The 24223-nt window shown below is 50.2% G+C and overlaps 1 protein-coding gene across 1 annotated transcript in view; it reads left to right on the top strand.

Annotated features, from left to right (window-relative positions):
• Positions 1-24223, top strand: part of LOC111826519 (astrotactin-2-like) — a 128836-nt gene that overhangs the window by 31440 nt on the left and 73173 nt on the right. The window contains exon 2 of the mRNA XM_023755969.1: positions 19807-20191. Within this exon, the coding sequence (XP_023611737.1) occupies positions 19807-20191 (385 nt within the window). The remainder of the gene's footprint in view (positions 1-19806; positions 20192-24223) is intronic.

The raw sequence follows: 24223 nt of genomic DNA, 5'->3' as shown, positions 1-24223 counted from the left end.
ACTTTCCTACCTATATCCCAGCTCTTTCATTGTGAATTATAAGTGTTTTTAAACACGTTCCTACATATTTACCAGCACTTGCAACGTGAATACTAAGTATTTTAAACACTACTCTACACATTGGATTTCCTCCCCGCCTCATTTCTGCTGCTCTGGACCTTGGATTCTCCCCTAACGAAGACACTGTGTCTTAATTACAATGAAAGAGGGAAGGGGAAGCCACAGTAATTATTGGTGACACGTTGAGCAAGTGTGAAGCTCTACAAAGAATTGAAATGTTTTCTTTTCTGAAATGTTTTCTTTTCTTCTATAACTTCAAGGACTTTTCCATTACACCTACTTCCTCACATTTGGATGTCAATTCAGACATCTGCCACGTGATTTTTTTCCAATCCCTCTTCCATTTGCCTCTTGTTTGATTCAGCGGGAGGATAGATCCATGTTTATTATGTTTCTTCTGTGCCCAGCACCGTGCCAGGCACCAAAGATATAACTGTGGGCAGTCAGAGGTGGCCTCGCCATGCTGGAGCTTAGAAGTGAATGGACTGGTCAATGCAGCGGTATCAGGGTGCAAGGATGATGGTTATTTTGGTTATATTAGGATGCCAGAAACACAGGATTCTGTGTAGCACAGAGAGCCCAAGACAAGGGGTGGCTGGGGAAGGGTTTCCAAAGGAAGACAGAGATCTATAGATTAGGAAGAGGTGAACAAGGTGGGAAAGAATGTACTAGGCCCAGGGGCTACGTGCAAATTCAAGGAGGCAGACGTATGCGAAGCTCAAGGTTGATAAAGTCCTGTTCATCATAGCAGCCAAGATGTGGACACAACCTGAATGTCCACTGGCAAATGGATGGACGGACGCGTAAGAAATCCTACTACATGCAGCCTCATGGACGAACTTGAGGACCACATGCTCAGTGAATAGGGCAGACAAATACTGCCTGATTCCACTTATATGCGGTATCTAAACTCGTCAAGCCCATAGAAGCAGAGAGTAGAATGGCGGTTGCCAGGAGAGGGGGCGGGTGGGGAAAATGGGGAATGACTCTTCAACTCGTGTACATTTCCCGTTGTGCAAGGTGAATGAGTCCTAGGAGTCTGCTGTACAGCGTCGTCCTGTAGTGAACAACACTGTGTTGTACTTGACACTTGTTAGGAGGGTAGATCTTGTGTTACGTGTTCTTACCTCCTCAATGGAAAAAATAATGATTGTGAGTAAAAAAAGGAGTAACGTGAAAGCCATGGAAGGGACTGGACCAGCGTGAGTCACCCCATGGATTCAGGGTGTATCTGAAACCAGTGGAGACCTCTGCCTCCCACCTGTGCCCACCCCGTTGGCCCCATTGCAGGCCTCCGCCTTTCAGGAAGCAGGAGGGTGGGTTTGAGGAAGAGATGACTAACCCAGCAGGCTCCAGCGCCCAGACCCCTGAGCCTGAGCCACACTCCACCTTCACTCTGCCAACTGGGCCTCCGCTACTTGAAGACGAATGCATTTGTGATACCGTGTCAGAAAAGACGTGCGGCGGCACTCAGCTGGCCGGTTTATTAGCCTGTTCTATATGCATTCACCCCATATTCTGACTAATCAGCCTTCCCATGGGGGCAGGAGTAATTGGCTACAATCCTCGCACTGGGCACATCTAATTGAAACGGATGCCTTCGCCTTTCCGAACGGACAGCTTATCCATTGCCGTTACACAGAGAGCGCCCAGGCCCATGGATTTTGCTGTCAGGGCCATTCTGGTGGAGGCCACGGGAGGAGGAATGGAGCCCTTTCCTCACCTGCGTGGGGGGCTGTAGCCACCTTCTTGTATCTTGTATCCTGGTTATCCGTGTGCTCCATGTCCATCTTCCCTACAGGACTGTGAGCCACTGGAGGGCAGATCCGCATCAATTAGCATCAGGTCTGACTCCATATAGCAAGAAGGCCAAAATAATCCTGCCTCAAACATGATGAAATTTCTTTTTCTCTCAAAAATACAAGTCTGATGATAGGATAGCTAGAGCTGGTGTCTTCAAGGACTTAGCAACCCTTCCTCCCTCCTATCCCACCTCTCCTTCCCCATCCCTCCCTTCCTTTCTTCCTTTTTCTCTGCACCCCTCCCTCCCTCCATCCCTTCTTTTCTTTTTTTCCCTGTCATCTTAGGGTGACATCTACCCTCGAGGTCCAAGAGGACTACAGGAAATTCACCATCATATCTGAGTCCCACGCCACAGGAAGGGAGAAAAAAGAAAGGGAAAATGAGCCACACCTCGCAGCGGAAGTAGCTCCCTTTAAGGATCCTTTTGGGAAATCACAACACTTATATTTCCTTGGCCAGTATTTAGTCACCTGACTCAGATGCAGTCATTAGCTGGAAGTTTACTCATCTAAATAGAACCAGTGTCTGCTAAAGGAAGAAAATGAGGATGCATATTGAGCAGACACCTTGGGGTCTTTGGCAGACTGTCGGGGTCTGATTCGGGTTCCCTGCCCCTCCCAAAGCCTTTCTCGCATATGATGGGCAGGGTTAAAAATTAGGTTTAAGAATTTAGGTCAGGGAAGCCTTGGTATAAGTGCTGGCTCTGCTATTTACTAGCTGTGTAGCTTGGGCAAGCCTTGTCTAATTTTTTGAGCCCATTTTCTTTATTATGGTACTTGTCACACTGACTTTATCAGGTGGTTATGAGGATTGAATGAGTGAATTCTATGAAAATGCTTCTTTGCAGGGCTCTGGCACGGAATGAGTCATCCATAATTTGTATTGATAACTTCCGAAATGATTAATGATTGTCACTATCATTGAAGGGACATAGAGGTGGATACTGTATCCTGTTTTAAAGAATTCTGGGTTTGGCGTGAGACGGACCTATGCCTGAGACCCAGGTAATGGCTGTGTAGCCTCCAGCAAGTCACATAGCTAGACTGAGACTCAATCTCACTTCTGGAAAATACGGATAATTAGATTCTTCGTATGAGAATCGAAGAATTACTTTCAGACACACAAGAAAATGCTGTACTGTTATTAAGCTGGTGTTTTCTAGTGAGAAAATCACAACCTGGGGGAGTCAGACAATTGAGTTTCACATCCCACCTCTGCCACTTTGTAGAAATGTGGATTTGGCCACATCACATCACCTTTCTGAGCCTTGGTTTCTTTATTAGTTAAAAAAGGAATAACAGTAGTGTCCTTGCCAGATGTTTTTGTACAAATGGAAGGAAATTGTCTATGGCAAATAAAAAGTGCCTGAAAAAATAGAAGACTAAATAAATGACAGTGATGGTTGTGTGGATGATGAGGGTGAATCACTCAGTATGTATGGAATGAATGAGTAGATGAAAGAATGAAGGAGTCAGTGCGCACATTAGAAGCCTGGAGTTAGTGCACCCCCTCTTCAGAGCCACATGGAGGGGAACACAGAAGAGCTGAGTTCCCTGTGCGATTCTGACACTGGCTTTTGCTCTGGGCAGCCTCAGCCTGTGCGGCACACAGCAGCGGGGATGGTACCTGTTGAGAGACCCTTAGGGAACTGTTATCACGTCCCTGGGAAGGCAGGTCCCCTAGGCAAACATCACCTACAGTGGTCCTGAGGCTCACTCGCCTCCTGTTGAGAATCATCTCCTGGCAGTGGTTGGGGCTTCCTCTGTGTCTCTAGGCCCACGGTTACACGTGTCGCCGGGCAGGGCACCGTAAAGTGTTTATTTTACAGTGTAAGATTACAGCATTACTTAGGCTTCTCAGCTCTCACAAGAGGTGATAAAACATTTATGATACCTCCTGCCCTCGTACCTCTGTTCCATTTCCATGTTATTCTTCCTTTTCAAGGACTTGCCTCCATTAGACACATCAAGTCCTAAAAACTCAGAGCTCATTTGGTAAAGAGAGAAACTCGATTATATCCGCCGGCAGAGTGCAGAAGGAAGGGCGGGTGGAGATATATTTATCGGTTGCAGCCTCTGGGTGGAAACGCGCCAACTTTCAGCCCAGCGGTCTACGGGAATGCTCAGGAGGGCGCCGGCTAAGTCCAGGGGAGCCGTGCCAACTGGAAACACTCCTGAGGAAGATTTATAGTAATGCGAATGTCAAAGTTCACTCCAAAATAAAAGAAACTCATTGGGCCCCGTAAACAGAGTTTGTAAGCTGGGACCCCAAGACCATATCTAGGCTGCAGATGAGTCTCATGGTGTCCACAGTTGGGCCACCCATTTTTTAGAAAATTTGGTTGCCCCAAATTGGAAAGATTTCAAATGAAATATGGAGTGTGTGTGTGTGTGTGTGTGTGTGTGTGTGTGTGAAAATTACTTGCTCTGTTGACAATGGGCCTACATTCCTGATGGCAAGGATTAACTGGATTTTTGTAGTAGACCCCCCTTTAGAAAGATCACATGTGCTTTCATTTGCCACAGTCCCTACCCCTCCCTATTGTCCCTTTCATTCTATCCTGCTCACTCCCCTGTTTATGTCCTCTGAAGACACTTGTGTTTAGGCCTCTCTTCACATATGTATCACTGCTTGAGGTGATACAAATGTCGAAATAACCTCTGGCCTGTGTGAAACCAAATGGATCCTTTAGAAGTTACTCCAAGTGCAGTTGTCCACGCTTATTTCAGCTGACAGCGTAGCCAAACTAATCCGTTCGAAAGAACTCATGAGTCATGCAGACTCGGAGGAGCTACTGTGTCAACTCTGAAAATCATCAAAAGGACAAATTCCCCTCCGTGGCCTTTTGTTGGTTGGGCTCAGTTTATGTCGGGGCTGAGGATCCCACTGGCTTTGAGTGGCCTCAGGCTCAGAAAGAGCAGCTGGCAGACACAGTTGTCCTGGCCTCCCTCTCATCTCCAGTGGCTCATGGACGGCAGACAAAGGGGGGAAGCCCAGAGAGGCTCCGATGGGAAGGAGAATTGTAACTGGGACTCAGGCAGTCAGGGAGCAGATGCGAGTCTTAGCTAAAGCCTTGTCATATGCAGAACAGGAGGGCCGAGAGAACGTGGTGTGACGCTGACAGGTGCCTGCCCGGGAGTGGAAAGCCCCAATTGGATCCGGTCAAGCCCCTGATGTGGCCAGTGAGTTTGGGAAAAACCCTTTCCTTTCTGAGCTTCAGACCCCCATTTGCAAAACAGGGATTGGTCTAGATAAGCTCCAAAAACCCTCTCAGAGATCCTCCTCCTGGAGAAAGGACTGGCACGCGTAGTGGGAGAAAGATGCCTACTGAAGGGCAAGGCTGTAAAAAGGTTTATCTAAGGGCTCCAGCGGCTGCTCTGAATTTACAGCAACTGCACTAAATTATTCTCCTGGCCTTGCTATCTGGCTCCGCGGAGCATCCCCAGCCTCATCTCTTTCTCGTCTCTCCTCACTCACCCTGCTCTAGCCATAGCATCTTCCGGTGTGGGGATATGCCATGCAGAAGTCACGGAGCGTATTGCCTCAGCCTCCAATGGCCTTCTCTTTATCCCAGCAGAGTCCTACTTTTCAAGTCTCCGTTCCTCCTCCTGAAACCTGCCCTGTCCCCTTCCACCATCGCACACCACTTCACACAGTGATGGGTTCAAATCCCAGCTCTGCCACTTACTGTGTCCCACCGCCTGTGAAGACGGCAGGGCCAGCACCCCAGGGTCCCAGTCACTGGGCCTCCCACTTCACCGGTGGCCCCTGGTACATACTAGTGTGAGCACAGGCAGGTTCCTTCTCCTCTCGGAGTCTCAACGTTTGCATCCAGAAAAGGAGGATGAAAACAATGTTTGTGTCATGTTGAGAGTATTAACGAGGTTCCTGGTCCTTAGAAAACACACATCAAATGCTTTCTTTAAGTACAGAGACAGGGCTGCATGCATGTTTACACTGGCTCACAGCCTGGCCGGAGTTCAGCACACACAGTAGAAGGAGCACCGGTCTAGGAGCCATGTGACTTCATGTTTGGGCCCTCCCTCCCTTATGAGCTCTGTGATTCGGGGGAAGGAAGCACAACTGCTGTGAGCCTCAGTTTTGCCTTCTAAGAAATGGGAAACATTCTACCTGGCTGTCAGCTGCCTCTGCACCCCTCCCTGGGACTCATGAATGGGAGTGGGATGGGGTGGGATGTTTCTTGAAACAGGAGACAACACTATGCAAATGTAGGCTCTTTATTATCTTTCCTAACACCAACAGCCTCTTTTCTCCAGAGGCAGCCCAGAGCCACTTGCTGTCCGGACAACAGTGGTCCAGATGTTGCCAACATCTGTCTGCTTCCCTGGGCTTTTGATGAGAGAGAGAGAGAGAAAGAGAGAGAGAGAGAGAGGAAACAAGGGAACAAGGAAGGGTCTTATTGTAGAAATGTGTGAACAGGTCTCACTCCCTCTCCCAGGCTGCCCTGTCCCCTCTAGTGATCCCCTGAGGAGGAGGGGCCGCTTCTCATTCATCTCAGGGCTTCCAGGTCCTGCCCAGCGGCTGGCTCTAAGGAGTTTTAGGAAACTCCGGATGCTTGTGTTGTGGGACTCAGGGAGCTGCCTTTGCCTCTGGGAGATGCTGTCAGCCCAGGACGGCAGGGCCTCTGGGTTCTCCAAGCGGAGATGTGAGGAGCTTGAGATTCAAGCAACCTGGTTCTGCTCCTGTTTGCTGTGCTGCCTTGGGCCAGGCTGATACACACTCTGGGTCACACTTGGTTTTTACGTTGGTAAATTGATGCATTGTTGGTCCTACAAAGAACTCCCTGCCTGACTGCGCCCTGAATGTTATAGAACCTCTTAGGGCTGGGAAAGACCTGAGCAAGGTCCGCCTGTGAATAGTCTCATTTGGTTTCTTTGGTTTTCTTGGGAGAGTTGCAGCTTGGCAACTTGGATAATAAATAACCAATGTTTTGGAGCGACTACTGGGTGCCAGGAACTTCACCCCAAGGAGCTCATTTAATCTTTACAGCCATCCTCAGAGGTGGGCCCCAGCACCCCACTGATTAATCCCTAATAATTAAACTGAGAATCAGAGAGGAGAATGCACAATTCACCCTCTTCAGTCACACAGCTCATCAGAGAAAGACTCATTCAAAATTCCTTCCAGGCCGCTGTGCCGCCAGGGACTAATAAGTTTGTCATCTCTGAAGGAAATCGAGAAAGATTCAGCCACAGGCTGGGCCGGAGCCAGGGCCAGAGCTCCTGGCTGTGGCTTCATCAACCCATAGAGTAGAGATGGTCAGCACTCAGAGGACCCTTCCCACCGTCTGATCCAGTCCCCTCTCAGATGGGGAAACTGAGGCTCTGAGAAGGAAAGGGCTTGATCACTGTCACTCCTAAAGTTCCTGGAGTCAGGCAGACCTAGGTTTGAATTCTGTCACCTACATCCAGACGTCTCGCTGTCCCTAGGTGAGTGCTATACCACAGCCACAGACACACATGGCTGGTCCCGGGGACCTGAGGGCGTACCTGGGAACCAGCCGGGCCTCTGGCCCAGGCCTCCATGGATGTGGATCTGTACCGTATGGGGGCGGGAGCTAGTAGAGATGTTTATGGCAGCCTAGGTAGCTAATACGCCCAACTTATTTAGAGGCCCGGATCAAGATGAGATTCAGAAACAGGGACCTCTCTGGGGCAGTCCCTATCCCACCTCCACCTGTTCTCCTGGGATGTCCTGATAGGTTCCCTTTGAAGGGGCAGGACCAGGCTGGTTCTTCTTGTGTGAGCTCAGCCCCTCTCCGATATGGGAAGGAGGCAGCTCTGTGACATGGGCATTTAGGTTGAACTGTGTCTAATTCTGAACTTGAGACAGTTCCCAGCTCTGCCAGACCTGAGCCTTTCAGCCGAAGGCTCTAGTAGCCCCAGGTGACATGTCTTTTTGGGTGGCTGGTTTGGGGAGTGATCAGATCACTGATTGCTTTAGGCTGGGATGTCTGGGAAGCCCAGTGGGGGCTAGACCTGAGGGTAGGCCTGGGAAGGACATAGATACAGAATCTTAGGGAGGGAGGGGAGGCAGGGCTTGGGGAGCCTTCTTGGGGTAGCCCAGGTTGTGACAGCAAGGTCTCAGCGAACAGATTTTGAGGTGTTATCGCTCACAGTGGGGGCAGGGGAGGTTACCAGGGTTACAATCGGGATGGTCCCTGAACAAGGACAGACAGCACCGCCCAGCAGCTTCTCCTTCCTACAGTCTGTGGCCTTGGTTGCCCACAGTGTTGGCTGGGATGGGGCATCTCTCAGAGAAGAAGGGTTACTAAGGGTAAGGTGGTAGGTGGCTGGGCAGTTCTCGCCTACCTGGGGGTACCTGGGAAATGCTGAATTCTGTTTTTTTTAAAAACACCAGAGACAAAGGAGCAGGAGGGTGAAGAGGAAAGGGGGAACCCTCCCTCCGGGTGGGTGCAACAGGGACACTGGGCAGCCCTTGCTTCGTGCTCCTGTCTGCACACAGCAGCCTCCATTCCAGGCCTCGCTCTTTTCCCTCCGCTTGGAGCTTTGTGCCTGACTCTTTGCCCCTAGTCAGTACTGCCCTGGGTTTTCCCATCAGGCCCAATGGGGGAGTCCCAGGGCCATCACAACATGCCTACAAGGCCATTGGAAGCTCCATCACCAGGGTGTTTAAGTAGTTGTTTTTGTTTTGTTTTTGCTGGGCCAGGACTCAAACATTATTCAACCCCAACCCTCGCCCTTTAGGGGCTATTGGCCTTTCAGGGTAGATGTATCCATTAATTCATCCATCCATCCATCCCAAAACTATTTAGTAAGCACCCAGAGAGCACTAACTTGTTTTGTTACAATAGGGTAATAAAAAACAAAAACAAAGGACCCACCTTATGAAGCTTTCTTTTACTAGAGGCATAAACAAAGTTAGCTTATTAATGTAAAATATAACAGCAGGTGGAGATAATTATTCTAAAGGAAGTTAAAGAAAGGAGAAGAGATAGGGTACCTGTGATGGAGAACTGGGTCAGGGTACTGTCCCCAGGGGGTCAAGGGAAGCCTTCCCAATGAGGCTCTCTCTTAGTGGTAGACCAGCACTCCCTGGCCCACGCCCACACCCATGATATCTAAAGAAGGCAGCTCACATGGGAAGCCCCCCCCTATATGAAAGTTATTTTGCGTGTAGTAAGTATTGGCTCTGAGTGGCCTCCGGCTTCTATCTCAGAAGGCTGAGTTTTTACCCGCGACTACCCAACTCTGGAACATTAAGCAAAGTCGCCTCTTGAAAGCTCACATTCCTTGTCTGTGAAGAATGTCTTGCTCACGGGGCTTTTATGACCACGTCTTTAAAAAAAAAACGTGTGTGAGGGCTCTGCGAGTGTCCTGCAAGCTTCTTTAGCTTATATGGGGGCAGGGCCAAGACGAGGACATACCTTTTCTGATTTCTTTCTCAGGCTGCCTTTCCTCTGCCTGAATTTTTAGCACCAGCATTTATTGCCCACTGGCTGTGTCCTACACACTGTCTTGAATCTCTTTGTGCACTCACTCATTTAATTCTCACAGTAGCCTCAATCTTTGTAGACTGCTGCCTTCAACTTCCAGCTGAAGACGCCGGGCTCAGTAAGATGCAGCGACCCCTGCAAGTGGTCAGTGCCAGCACCGGCCAGGAGCCCAGGGCTGCCGGCTCCAGAGCCCACATCGTCTGCCATTATGCTGTGTGGTTGGTTATCTAGTCTTTCTGTCAGATCTTGGGTAGGAGTATGCTTGCTTGGAGGGGCCAGCCCACTCCCCCACCTTTGCACTCGACTGAAACTGACATTGTAGGAAGTCCTTTTTCTTCCCTCTTCCTCTGTGTTTTGCACTTAGAAGCTTTAAAAAAGTCTGCCTCTTCCTATGTTTCCCTCCAGCACAGAACTGATCGAACTGTGCATTCTAGTAATTACCTGCTCACTTATCTACTTTCCCAAACTAACTTCCAGCTCTTCCAGGCCTTATCTTTCTGTTCCTAAGTCCAGGCAGAAAATTGAGCACAGGGTCGACGCATACCAGTAGGTGTAGGAACAGTTAAGCCAGTTACCACCCTGTACTGAATACTTTCTATAGATCAGGGCTGCATGATATATTTTACACACATCATCTTATCTAATCTTCACAGCAGGCCTTGTTGGTGAGTGGTGTTATTCCCATGTTAGACCTATGAAAATTGAGCCTCATAGAGAGAATTTTCCAAGGTCACACCTTGGGCGTGGGGGGTGGGGAGCGGGGGGCAGAGAACTTGAAATCCGTCTGTCTGCTTCCAGGCATGCCCTTAACCTGGCAAACGAATATATCAATGAATGAGAGCGAGGCTGTTCCCTGGTCACCTGAAGTTTATCTTCATGACTCAAAGAATAGGAAGAAAATCAATCCCATCACAGATGCTCTCTCCCCCCTCTCCATTCATCCGTCCCGCCTTCAGAGTGGGATTTCAGAACGAACTGGAGAGGCCGCCTGAGGATATGGCGTAGGATACTGATTTGTGCTAAATGGTGCATGTGAATTATCTTCAGCTCTCTCAAACAAATGGAGAATTGCCAAACAGATGTAGGCATATTTCAGTCACCTGCCTTCAGAGAGGCATTTATTCATTAATTCCTTCTACAAGCAATTGAGGATCTACTATATACCATGTACCATTCAAATACATTCAGAAATAAATAAAGCCCTGCCCTTCCCTCCACCGCCTCTCAGTGTAGAGATGCCATAAATGCGTAATGAGGGCTATCACTCTCAGACACGAGGCTGCGTCTCAGGTACACAGCGTTAGCTAAGGATGCCCTCCAGGGCGCTCAGGGTGGTGGGAGGGGAGCTGGCAGACAGAAGCAGGGATCTCTGAGGGGCCTGAGAGATGGTTTATACACCCCACCGGGGAGAGCAGGGTTCAGAAAGGCTTGTTGAGAGCGCATGACCCAAGAGCTGAGGTTTAAAGGACTAGACCAAGAAGCGAGGGGAGGGCATTTCAGGCAGAGGATGCTTCAGATGGTGTGAGGGACAGAGGATTTGACTGCGGTAAGTACATGCATCTACAGCTGTAACACTGGGCAGGAGGCCCTAAGAATATAGTAGTATGTGTATATATCATCAGCTCAAAAGCGCTTTCATGTTCGCCTTTGCCTTTCTCAGCTAGAATATTGGAGCTGGAGTGACTATTAAAAACCACCCAATCTCTGTGTCCCTGGGGTAGACATGTAAGTTCTGTGGTTGACCTCTTCCCTCCCCACCCACCTTTCCTCTAAGGACCCTCAGTCTGTTGCATGTTTCCATGTCTCTAGATCAATTTTGTTTGTCAGTTTATTGTGTTCATTAGATTCTACATAACAATAAGATCCTGTGATACTTGTCTTTCTCTGACTGACCTTTTTCACGTAGCAAAAGATAAATTTTAAAAAATTAAATAAAATATACAGAGTAAAAAAAAAAACCCAATAACAATATACCATCCGACCTCACCTACTCGCCCCGAGATGGGGAAGGGACACGGTCGAGTAGGGGAGCAGCAGAAGCGAACCTGAGGAACTGGGAAGCTGTACTGCAGCGACGAGGATTGGTGGCCTTACCACCACTTTGTATATAATATCTCAGGAAACAGGGTCCCACATCAGCAAGGCTGCGCCTGTCTCCTGAGATCCACCACTCGTAAGCCACTGTGCTAAATGTATCCTACAGTGCATCTCATTTCATCGGCCCAAACCCTCTCAATTTGGTGTTAGGAACCCAACTGACAGATGTGAAAACCGAGGAAACTCAAGGTGAGGCCCCTTCAAAGACGCACACCTGAAACATAGCCCAGCCGTGACTCGAATCCATGTCTGCCTGGCTCATGGGCAGGCGCTGCTGTCCAGGTGTTCACTAGCTTTTCCCCGAGAAGTCCCTCTAGGATCACAGTGATCTCCTGGGAGTCGGCCCCCATTCGGATCTGACCTACAGATGATGAAGGCGCACTGATCTGGGCGGGGAATGAATCTCTTCCAAAGAACCACTGAGTTTCCACTTTATCTCCTTGGCATCATCTTGGGAAATAAAATGGTGTCTCTTATAGATACATTATAAGGAGATGATTACTTTAAAAGAAAAATGTTTCATGTTCTATAATGGGACCTACTTAAATGGCTCACCTGTGCCTCTCCAGAGGCAGAGAGATGCTGGAGACACAGATAGCTAACTGTGACATAAAGGTAGGCGTGAGGATATTTTATACATGTGACTAGATACGTACATACATTACCTCCTTGCCAATCTTTGTTGTTCTACATGTATGTTCTCCTAATTGTTCACACATGTAAACCCGTCTCTTCATTTATTACATGCCAGGGTCTTTCATAACCTTCTGGGAGCTTCCCCAGGGAAAACATGAACAAAGAGGTAGACTCCTTTCCAGCCCACTGACAGAATCCACACCTCAGTGTCACTGTGGGCGCCTTCCTGCTCCCCCCTTGCCTGCCAGTCAAAAACCACGTCTTCTCACCCTGTGGTGTGGACTTCATTCCGACTCCATTAGCTACCTCCCCGCTTTACCTGCCCTAAGTTCCACTCTCATCCTCTCTCTGTGCTATGGACACCCGGGGCCGGGTAACCTTTTGCTGTATGTGTCTGTCCTGTGCGTGTAGGATGCTTACAGACCCCCTGGCCTCTACCCATGAAATGCCCTCTCCCTAGTTTAACAACCAAAAATGTCTCTATTACCAAATGTCTCCTGTCCTACGCAATAAACAGCTCCCTTGACCAGCTGCCTGTCTCCAGTCTCCCCACCATACAGGTCCAATGTGATCTTGACACACCATTGCCTAAAAAATAACAAACCTGAATCCTTAATGCCAAAAGCCCAGTCATGCCTTTTGCAGTATAGCTCTGATCTGTGTTATCATCTTATGCTCCTGCAGCTCCCTCGGGGTCCAGGGTGCATTTCCTGTTCCGGGGACTGTAAGCCTCATGTGTCCTGGAAACACCCCAGCTGCAGGGCTTCATTCCATATATTTGCCACCTTGTTGTGTGCTCGCAAGAAAGCTTATCTTCTGAGCCTCCACTTTTCATCCCTGCAATGGGTATAATCTTTTTTTTTAATGGATTTTTATTGATTTCAGAGAGGAAGGGAGAGGGAGAGATAGAAACATCAGTGATGAGAGAATCAGCTGCGTGCCCTCCTCCGCACCCCCACTGGGGATGGAGCCCACAACCAGGGTATGTGCCCTGACCTGGAATGGAACTGAGACCTCCTGGTTCATGGGTCAATGCACAACCACTGACCCACACTGGCTGGGTACAATGGGTGTAACCTAACCAGTATGGGGAGCTACGCAGTGAGCATCTATACCTCTATGACAACATGACAACGTAGAAAATGCTAACATTCCTTAAGTGAAGGTTAGGATGAATCCCTGGGGGAGGTCAGAGGGTAGGGGTTCCCCTGGCTGAGCCTGGAGAGGGGAGATCCCAGAAGAGTTCACGGGGAGACTGCATTGAAGTTAGCGGTGAGATCGGGGTGGTGCTTGGCCATGCAGACGTGGGAATGAGGGCAGCATTCCCGAAGGAGAAAGGGCTTGAGCACAGTCTCAGGACATTGAGTGGGAGCAGCGAGCTCCCGTGTGGCCGGGTATGCAGCACGGCGCCTCCTCTGCAGTAGGCACTCAGGAAGGTTGGCAGCATGGACCAGTGAGGCAGACATTCTGAGAAGGGAACCTCAAAAATATGTGATTGGAGACAAGGTTTTCCACCAAGTGGAAGTGTGATTGGAACTTGAACTGTGACAGGGCAGGGCTGCCAGCTTCGTCCGTGGAAGGGGCTGTTTCCAGCTGTGCCTCAGGTATGGCAGGGAGTTGGGTTGTGAACAGTGTATTAACATCATCACAGTGAAAGGCAATGTGACTGGACTTAGACCGGCCAAGGGATGGAGAGTGAGAGAAGCTGGTGGATTTCTCAGCAGCTTTGGGGGTGCTGGCTCCATGTTCTGCCCCCAATACCATTTTAGGATGTTCTGTAAACTTGGTCAAGTTACTTCTCTCTCAACCTCGGTTTCCTTAGCTGTAACACCAAGGGTTTGGATTACTATATTTTTTTGTAGCCCCTCCAGTGTAAACAAAGACTGAGGCCTGAAAGGAGACTTCTCAGAGAGCTTGGAGGCCCAGCCCTTTCCCTGCGAGCTCTGTCGCTCTGCAGACGGCCAGGGGGCACCCCCGGGATCAGTAGCCCTCAGTTATGCTGGGACTGGCCGTGGCTGTCGGGACCAGACACAAGTGGCGAGAAGAGGCCATTACTTGGGAGAATATGCATGTTCACAGCTCTGAGGATTAAAGGCCCATGTTCTTATCACTGCTGAACAGAGTATTATAAATCCAGCCTTAGAATACCAAATCCCCGGCAGCTCGCATAGTGAGGGAATATTAAAAAGGCCAGAGACAGAAATAATCAGTGTCCAAATGACACGTTGTCAAATAAAGCATTTCTCACATTATCCCTTTCTTTCCTTTCTCTGACTCCTTCTCCCATGCCCGGGTATTTTAACATGAAAAATAGATTAAAATGAGTCCAGGCTGGATGATGCCGTTCTGACTTTCAGAAGGCTCTCTCGGTGGTGTGGTTTTGGGGTGCTTTTCAGTGTCCCCTCCCTTTAGTTTTCTGTGTTTGCTGTGGTAGCAGGCCCACCAGCTGGAGGCTCTCGCACCGGGACAGCAGCAGAGGGGCCGTGCAGGGTCCGATCAGGTGCCCCATGGAGTCTGAGGTCAGAGCTGGTGCAGGGACTGAGATTTACCTGCCACTGTTCATCTGCGCAGGCTTGAGGCTTCTGGATGTTTATTAAGCACCTTCTCCAGGCCAGCACTGCATCTGAGGCTGGGTACCGGTAGGGCAAGGGGCTGCTCAGGACCTAGCGTGGGAAAGCAGTCAACCAGGTGATGGGATGGAGGGTGTGCAGCCAGGTGGCTCACAAGCTGGGGGCTCTGAGAGGAGAGCACAGCCCCGCCCGCCTTGAAGAGGCGGAGACCTCCCCGAGAAGTGCTCTCCACACTGAGCTGTGGGGTGAGTAGAGATGAGCCGGTGAAGGGTGTCCTGGGTATTAGTTTCCAGGGCTGCCTTAGCAGATTCCCACCGATCGGGGACTGCACACAACAGAAATGTGTCCCTCATGGATCAGGAGGCCAGAAGTCCAAAGTCAAGAGGTTACCCGGGTCCATTCATTCTGGAAGCTCCGAGGGAAAATCCGTCCCATGACCCCAATAGCCTCTGATGATTGCCTGAGTGCTTGGTGTCCCTTGGCTTGTAGATGCATCCCTCCCACCTGTCTCCATGTTCACATGGGCGTGTTTGTGTGTGTGAGTGTGAGTGTGTGTGTCCTTTCCTCCTCTTACAAGGACAGCGATCACTGGATGTGAGGCCCACCCAATGTAGTGTGCCTTCATTTTAACCAGCAATAACTGCAAAGGCCCTACTTCCCAATAAAATCACATTCGGAGGTTCTGTAGGTATGAATTTTGGGGTCATTATTCAAACTACCACAGGGAGTGAGTGAGGCCCTGGGCTGAAGGCACAGCCAGAGGGAGGAGCTCAGCACATTACACTTTGGCAGATGTAATGACTCAGGGTGGCTCTGAGACAGGGTGTAAGGGGGATGTGTGGGGCTGAGGCATGAGAAAGAAGCAGGCGTCTAGTTCTGAAGGGTCTTGGGTGCTAAGCTGGGGATCTGGACATTATTCTGAGGGTCATGGGAAGCCAGGGACTGGTTCCAGAAGGGGGTGTGTGCGCGCACATTACGTTTTGATTTGAGATAGAGGAAGAAAGGGTGAAGTAACGAGGCTGTTATTTGTTGACTTTTGTGCTGCCAGACCTTTTCTTGCTCTGTTTAATCCTTAGCATAACCCATCTCATTGGGAACAATCAGCATGTTTTAGAGGCGAGCCTATTGCAGCCCAGGGAGGCAAAATGCCGTAGCTGTGCCCTGACTCCTGGTTTCCCCGCCACACCCCTCTGCCCAGGACACATACCCGTCCCTCTGTCTGTCTCCCTGAGGGATGTGAGACACCATGTCAATAACAGGACAAGAGGAGTGCGCTGACCCTGCTCTAAAGAGATGTCTAGGAGGGAAGATCCCAAAGGGATGGGGACATATTCCTTCTCCGTCTCTTTCCCACTTTCTGCCTGCAGCTTAGTGAAATCTGACTGATAAGAAGGTATCACTCCTCTCCCGAGGCCTGTGTGCTTGCGATCTTGCAGAAACTGACCTCAGCTCACAGACTGGCATTTCTATTTCTGGAACTTGGTGCCACTTCTCCAACACGGTCCAGGTAGAATTTGGCATTGGGTCATCTCTGAGGCCAGCAGGGCCTCCGCATGCCACCCCGGAGCCTTGACCTCTTCCGCACTTGCTTTCTAAAAATGCCCAGCCCTCTCCCTGCATCCTCTCCTCCTTCTCCACCTCCACTCCCTGCTTGCTCGCAGCGCTTTCCCCTCCACCAGGGCCTGGGTTTGCCTCTGGCGTGTGGACTCAGTGGCTGGGCACTAGCCCTGCCCATGTCTCCAGCGACAGCTCTTGCTCCTGTTTGACGTCCTGGTGAAGGAAGCCCATGTAGGACAGAACAGTGCAGTAGCCTAGACCGGTCCAGTGGACACAGATCGCAGTTCCTTTGTGGGCCTGAGTTACTCATCTGCTTCCTTTGGATAAGATGTCCTGCCCAGCCCTATCTGGTTTGGCTCAGTGGATAGGGCGTAGGCCTGTGGACTGAAGGGTCCCAGGTTCGATTCCGGTCAAGGGTATATACCTTGGTTGCGGGTACATCCCCAGTAGGGGGTGTGCAGGAGGCAACTGATCGATGTTTCTCTCTCATCGATGTTTCTAACTCTCTATCCTTCTCCCTTTCTCTCTGTAAAAATTCAATAAAAATATATTTAAAAAAAAAGATGTCCCGCCCAGACAGAGGTGGCCAGATGGTTCTCTCCAGCTCTTCTGCATTTGCACAGCACCCTCAATTTGTCAGGGTCATCAAAGCAGTGTTCAGATTTGGTTTGCACATCAGCGCTGCTGGGTTGCATGGATGAGAAGCCTATGTACCATGTGCCAGGTGCTCCACGTCCATGAGCTCACTTCTGATCTCTCTCTGTGAGGACATTTTTGACCCAGTTTTAGGGATGAGAAAATTGTGATTCAGAGAGATTCAGGCCATTGTCCAAGATCGCCCAGCTTACATGTGGCAGCACGACATTCCAAAGAGGTCTTTCGGACCCCCAGCCTTCACCCCTAGTTGTGTGCTATACTCTTCCCAGTATTGTCAAGTCCAGTTCCATAGGGGAAGCTGGGAAATCTGAGATCACAGAGAGTAAACTTGGAAATGATCTAGGATTGCAGGGCTGACAAGGGAGGGTTTGGGGGGTGCAGTGGGTAAGGGAGGGGCCATAGTTGCTGGTGGACTGTTTGATTAGGCCTCATCTTTCCCAGGTCAGTGCTGGTCCTGAGATCTGACCCCAGGGTCCACACCCATAATCAGGGAATGCAGAAGGGGCTGGGGTGAAGGGCTCTGGCCCTGCCTGACCCTGAGAGCAAGTACAATCCCCAAAGGTGAGAAGATAGAGGGCAGACTCAGTCAAGATGCCCCCAAGGGCATCAGCGAACCCAAATTAAAAGCTTCTGTGAATAGGCAGCCTCAAGATGTGCCCATAGGACCCTGGGTTTGAAAATAATCTTTTTCTTTTCCCTTCTCGGGATCCCCTCTCTTTTCATGCTCCCTTACTATCTTTCCCATGTTTTCCTCCCCCCGCCTTCAGTGTCTGTGAACCACGGTGGTGTAGAGCTGGGTTCATATCCCTGCATGACCTCACCCTGGCCTTTTTTGTACCAGTTGGAACTAGGATCAAATCCTGTGTGACTTCCAGCAAGTTCCTTAACCTCTGGGAACCCCCTTTTTCACATTGTATTTAAACAATAGAAGCTATAAACCCTAGTACATATGATTGTCTTTGAATCTTCAAGATCAAATAAAATAACATTAAGTAATAGTAAGGAGAAGGCCTGCTATTGTTTTTAACAAGGGTTAGTGTTCTTCCCACCGCCTTTCTCTCCAGTCTCCTTTCCTGTTACCTTTCCTTCTCACTCCCCCTCACTCCCCCTGTGTCTCCTTCCTTTCTTGTCTTTGATGTAACAGCATGTCGCACATGATTTATGGACACAGGAACAATATGTTCTGTGGAGAAAGAAGGGCCTGTTCTTGTTTGTTAGGACTCAGAAGTGATAAACTATATATACATTTTATGTTTTCTTGGCAGATTATACACACACACACACACACACACACACGCACGCACGCACGCATGTATACATAGATACACATACTTATAGTTTCGTATCGTTTTTAAGTTCTGACATCCAGAGAAACCTTCCCGGGGATCCTGCAGTAGCTCATGGCCAAAGTCAAGGCCGGGCTATTATAGCCGCACCTGCCACCTGGCCACCTGTTAGCTCGCTTACCCGTCACCCCCCACCCGCTGTGGAGGTAATGAATTCCAGCTTAGAGAGCTGAGGGCCTTGCAAGAATAACATGATAGTTTCCCGATGCCGTCAGCAGGACAGCTGAGCCACTTTAGTGAGTACTCGCCTTGGCCCGAACAGGTATTCTCAGCAGACGTTCCTTCTCCCAGCCCAACATGATGTACCCAGGGTGAGCACCTGTCATCTCTGTTAGGGGTTATACAGGTGGTAATCAGACATCGTCTTTGCCTTTAGTGAGATCATAGGTAAGGAAGAGCAATCAGCCACAGGGACGTGGGTGAAGGAATGTCGGCTTTAGAGCTAGAAAGCAAAACCAAACCACACAAACACAAGGAAATGAGACCGAGACTCAGACCTCACTCTGCTGCTCACCATCGGAGTTTCTGAGTCTTGATTTCTTCATCTCCCTCCTGTATACAACAGAGGGTCGTCCTTCCTAACTGGGGGGTCACACAGCAGGGACTCAGCCAGGCGGCCTCCAGGCTCCCAGACATAAAGCACAATGTGTAAGAGAGAAAAAGCAAGGTCGCTGAGAGGGCCCACCCCCTTCCTGGGAGATGTGTCTGGTGAGTGAGGGGGAGGCCAGGAGGATGCATGCCTTCCACCTCAAGCCCTGGGGAGGTGCTGTGGGAAACACAGGCTTTGCAAATACCCCTGCCTTTCAGGGAGCTCACAGAGCGGGGCGTTTCACGAATCTCATGAATCACGTAGGATATGCTATGATATAAGCACTTCACCACATTCCACTTTAATGTGTGGTGTACAGATTCAATCCAATACTTACTCTGGGGTTGTATTCAAAAAAATAAACTTTGGTTTGCCTTAAACTTTGATTAAAGGACCCCTAGAAAGACACATTCTTTTCATTCAATCCACAAATACTTACGAAGCATCTACTTTGTCTCAGGTCCCTTGTTGGGAATGAAGCATTAAAAGGCAGTATTCTTGATAATGAAGGAAATAGAAACTATGCAGAAGTTTTACTTGACTTAATCATCCTCTTACAGCAGGATAGAAGACAGACTATCTCTTGAGCCCTCAGTGGACTCAGCCTAGAGAAGAGAAAGCAAGACTGAGAGAGTGTAAGCAAATGTCCTGGGGCCAGGCAGCTGGTGGGAAGCAGTGCCAGGGTTCAGACACTCCCTTGTGTGAAGCCGCAGCCCGGACTGTTCCCAGCATTTAGCAGTCTGCATGGCTCTGGCATGTCCATCATCCATCTCATTTGCTCCTTCTGGCCACCTTATGAAGAAGGAAGGGCAGGGATTCTTACTCATCCTGAGACATCCAAGCCAGGTTGGGAAAGAGCATCTCTCTGGCTTCAGGCCATGGCTGGTGATTCCTGAGGCTTTATGAGCCAAATCCAGGGGTTTGGGCTGAGTGCGGTAGACAAGAAAATGCCCTCTGGCTCTCTAACCCCAAGAACAGCTGCCCATTTGCTGTCCTTCTTCCCTCCTGCTGCAGGGTGGCCTCATTGCTCTGCTGCTGCTGCTGCTGGTGTTCACAGTGGCGTTGTATGCCCAGCGGCGCTGGCAGAAGCGTCGCCGCATCCCCCAGAAGAGCGCCAGCACGGAAGCCACGCACGAGATCCACTACATCCCCTCAGTGCTGCTGGGCCCCCAGGCCCGCGAAAGCTTCCGCGCCTCCCGGCTGCAGGCCCACAACTCCGTCATCGGCGTGCCCATCCGGGAGACCCCCATCCTGGATGACTATGACTATGAAGAGGAGGAGGACCCTCCCCGGAGGGCCAATCACGTCTCCCGCGAGGACGAGTTTGGCAGCCAGGTGACCCACACCCTGGACAGCCTGGGCCGGCCGGGGGAAGAGAAGGGGGACTTTGAAAAGAAAGGTGAGTCCTCCTTGTTGCATCCAACCTTCCAGGGGGCATTTTGGGGAGCTGGGAAGAGGCCTGGGAGCTGGGTGGTTGGGGGCACTGGTATTGTCTTCTGGGCTAAGCCATTTCCGATTGATGGCCCATCTGTGTTGGGTTATCAGAGTTTGTCTTATTTGGGTCTTCCACAGTGAAGGGGGCGGGGAGGTGTCAGTGTTATTGGAATTGGAGTTTTGAGGAGCATCAGAAGATATGTAGTTCAACATCTCTCAGGTACCTCTTGATTACTTCCCTTGATGGCCTTCTCACTACTTAGGAGAAAGCTCATCGCATTTCCAGACTCTATAATTAGAAAGTGTTGTTATCTTGAGTTGAAATGTGTGTCCCTGGCCTCCATGTCTGCAAAGAGCTTATCTTCCCTCTCTGAGGCATCTCTTGGGACATTTGACAACAGGAAAAAAAAAACCCACAAAAAAAACGGCTCCCTGTAACTTCTGAAATCAACCTCAATTCACAATCCCAGTGTCTTCAGCTCCTCTCCCGTGATGTAGTTTCAGACATTGTATCATTTTGGACAGTGTCCTCTAGATGGAGATTCTCATTTTGGATTTCCTGGAGGTAATAGCAGAACCGACACTCCTCTTCCTCAAGGTGGGAATGCTCCCGGGCTGAGCCAAGCGGGTCTTGCACCTCCCTCTCGCTAGCTCTCATGCTTCTGTGATGCAGCTGGAGGTCGCGTTTCTATTTTACAGTTAGTCCTGGCTCATCCAGGAATGTTTGGAAACCCCACGCTCTTTTTCATAGATGCTGTTTCAAACACGCCTTCATTTGGTCTGCTGGTGGACAATTCATGATGTGGACGTGCACCCAAGATGTCTTTCCACTTCTCTTTTTTTAAAACATATTTTATTGACTTTTTACAGAGAGGAAGGGAGAGGGATAGAGAGTTAGAAACATCGATGAGAGAGAAACACCGATCAGCTGCCTCCTGCACACTCCCCACTGAAGATGTGCCCGCAACCAAGGTACATGCCCTTGACCGGAATCGAACCTGAGACCCTTGAGTCCACAGGCTGGCGCTCTATCCACTGAGCCAAACTGGTTAGGGCTCCACTTGTCTTTATTAAGTGTCTATGGCTCCAGCTGGTTTATAGACAGAATTTGGCTGTTTGTCTTTAGTAAATGCTGCAGAGGCACCACCCTGCCTTTTCTCCACAGCATCTTTGGGATGCTGGCGATAATGGGCGGAAGGTTTGGCCAGGACATCCCAGTCCTGACACTGGCCCACTCCTCTTCGTGGACTGAGAGGAGCCCTCACTGCTTGGCCCAGCCCTGCAGCTCTGAACTCTACCTTCTTCTTCTCTGCTCCTAAGATCTTGCCCCTCAGATGCATCTTTTTATAAGCTACTATCTCCCCCCCCCCCCACCACCACGTATAGGCCTCTACCAAGCCCCAAATGGAGAACAGCAAACATCTTCAAAGTGTGGAAGGGGGTCGCGGAGGCAGGTCACTGATTATCTTGTTGGACCTCCTTTTCTTCCTTCCTCCCTCCCTCATTCCCTCCCTTCCCCAAACTGGAAGGGCATACGCAGGGGCCATAAAGAGTCTGCCCACAGGAGGTAGAATGATACAGAAGTCAAGTCTTCCGTTGAGCTTGACTATCTCTGGGGCCAGGGACAAGTTGCACGGGCCTCTCCCATTAAAGCGGCGGGACACTGTACCTTTCAGGTACGTGAGGGCACTTAAGGGAGAAGACACACCTAAAGGGTTTGGTGAGTGATCAGTGTCCAGCACGCGTTTCTGTTATTGCTGCTCATGCCATCGGTCTTCACAGATGTGCCGCTGTGCCGCGCACTAGGATAGGCACTGCAGTGGAGGTGAGGGAGGCAGAGCCTCTGTCCTTAACTCGCAGTGTCCTCCTGGGAGAAAACTGGGGATGGGGGCGAGGAAGCTAATGCTGAGGCCCACGTGGCCCCGGGTCTCTGTGTCACACAGCGAGGACGTGACAGAGCCGTGGTCAGAGCCCAGGTCCTTGGCAGCAAGCCTTGGCTGCCTACCAGAACCTTTGCTGTAGACACCTGTCCTGCCCACCTAGCATCATGGGGATGGATGGCCCATTTCACTGGGAGGTGGGGCCGTCCAGGTCCCGTGCACCTTAAAGAGAACACACACAGTCTTGCGATTCCGGCTGCTGTGCATGTTAGCTGCCAGAAAACCCTCTCTGAGTTGCTCTCATGGTGAGTGTGTGTGTGTCGGGTGGGGAGGGGGTGCCTGACACTTACATGACGGAGACAGCACAGGGGACAGAATCGTGCTGGATCCACGGGGTACACAAGACAAGCTGCCAAGCGGGCAGGGAGGCTGCTCTTGGCCTCCTCTTCTCCGTGTTCTTTCCCTCGTATTTTCTTCCGAGAAGAACTCTGTTCAGACAGTAACAAAGCTGGGCCCTTATTTTCTGAAATCTTAGCTCTAGTGTTGAGAAGCACAAAAGAGAGATCCAAAGAGAGTGAGTGGTGGATGCTGGGGAGTAAGGCCCGGTCCTCCCTGAGGGGCAGCTGGGGCAGTGGAGGCGGGGGGAGTAGAGGTGAATGGATTTGACTGGAACCGGGCTCTTCATTTACTGCCGCAAGGCCTCGGGCAGAACTCTCAGCCACCTTGCAATCCATGCCTTCCTCTCACCTGTTTTCATCTGAGCAAAATTAGTTCTTCAAATGTTCCTCTGAGTAGACTTTACAATGAAGTACAATCTGAAATGAAGCAAAGCACTTCATGCAATACTGTGTCCCAGCCACCATCAGGGCAGGACAGGAAAGGGAGTAGGCGAGATGGAAGTAGAGGGCACACTTTCCCTGACTCCTGGTAGGACTCTGGTCACCCTAACCACTGGGACGTGGCTGCTGGTGGCTCTTGTTGCAGCATCATGGTCCCTGCATCGCTGTGCACATGGTCCTCCTCGCCTGGACAGGAGAGGGACGATTATGCGGCAGATTGCAGATCTAGCAGCAGCAGCTCAGACCACATTTGGGTGTGTTGCCCCAAGTGGCCCCTGAGAAAGAACCAGAAGCTGTCTCTTCCTGGGAGGGGGGTGTGGGGGGGTGCGGGTACCTGGGCACAGCCGTGCATTTGGTCACGAGGGGCAGGCATTCAGAGGCTGGGCAGTTCATGCAGAAGTCACCCAGCGCCCTTGGACATGACCTTGCCCGGGCTAATCCCGCCTGTGCATTTCACACTTAGACTTTGCCTATCCATTCACACTGCTCCATCCACTTGCGCTCCGTCTGCCTGCTTTCTGGAGAGTGGGAGGAGGAGGTTTCATTGCCAAGCGACAACTGCTTGGGTTCCCGGGTGCTAGGCAGGTTTGACATTCGGGTGATACACACCTGTGTGGTGGTACCTTTGTGAAATATTGAAGTTCTTCTGTGCCTGTTGGTAAATAGCTCACAGCCCTGGAAAATAACCCCTCCCCCCACAATGCCCTCCTGCTGCCTGGCAGTCCCAGCCCCTCCCCAAGGGCCCTCCTGAGGTGCCCACTGACCAGGGCTGGGGTGGCATTAGGACACTGCTGTCCTGCTAGTCGCTGCCTGTGCTTTAGAAGTTCTCAGGTATGTGGCTCTCACTCCTGATGCCACCTCAGAAGTGAGAGTTTGATCATGTCAGGAGGTAAGTGCTCAGCACTGTGTTTGGTACATAACAGAACCCTGATACCTTTTAATTCCCATTTTTCTTATCCAGCTTTAAATGTGTGTTTCCCTTCCCACAATATTACACATGGAATTGCAAGGAAAATAACAAATCTGTCACTTTATCAAGGGATAGGGTACGGGATTGCTGAATGGATATTGGGGTTCCTTAATTTTGTTTTATGATTGTGAAAGAAATGAATGCTCTTTGTAATAGAAGAGAGGGAGGGAAGGAGAACGGGAGGGAGGTAAGAAGGGGAAAGAAATGAGAGAAAGAAAGAAAAGAGAAAGACATGAAAGAAGAAAAGTCTGATGGTGTAAAGCAATAACTAAAAGTCCTACTTTGTCTCTATCCTATCCCACGGACAG

This window comes from Myotis lucifugus, unplaced genomic scaffold, assembly GCF_000147115.1.
Source record: "Myotis lucifugus unplaced genomic scaffold, Myoluc2.0 scaffold_87, whole genome shotgun sequence".
Taxonomy (NCBI): domain Eukaryota; kingdom Metazoa; phylum Chordata; class Mammalia; order Chiroptera; family Vespertilionidae; genus Myotis; species Myotis lucifugus.
Note: the sequence above shows the minus strand (reverse complement) of the source record. Positions and strands in the feature narration are given on the sequence as shown.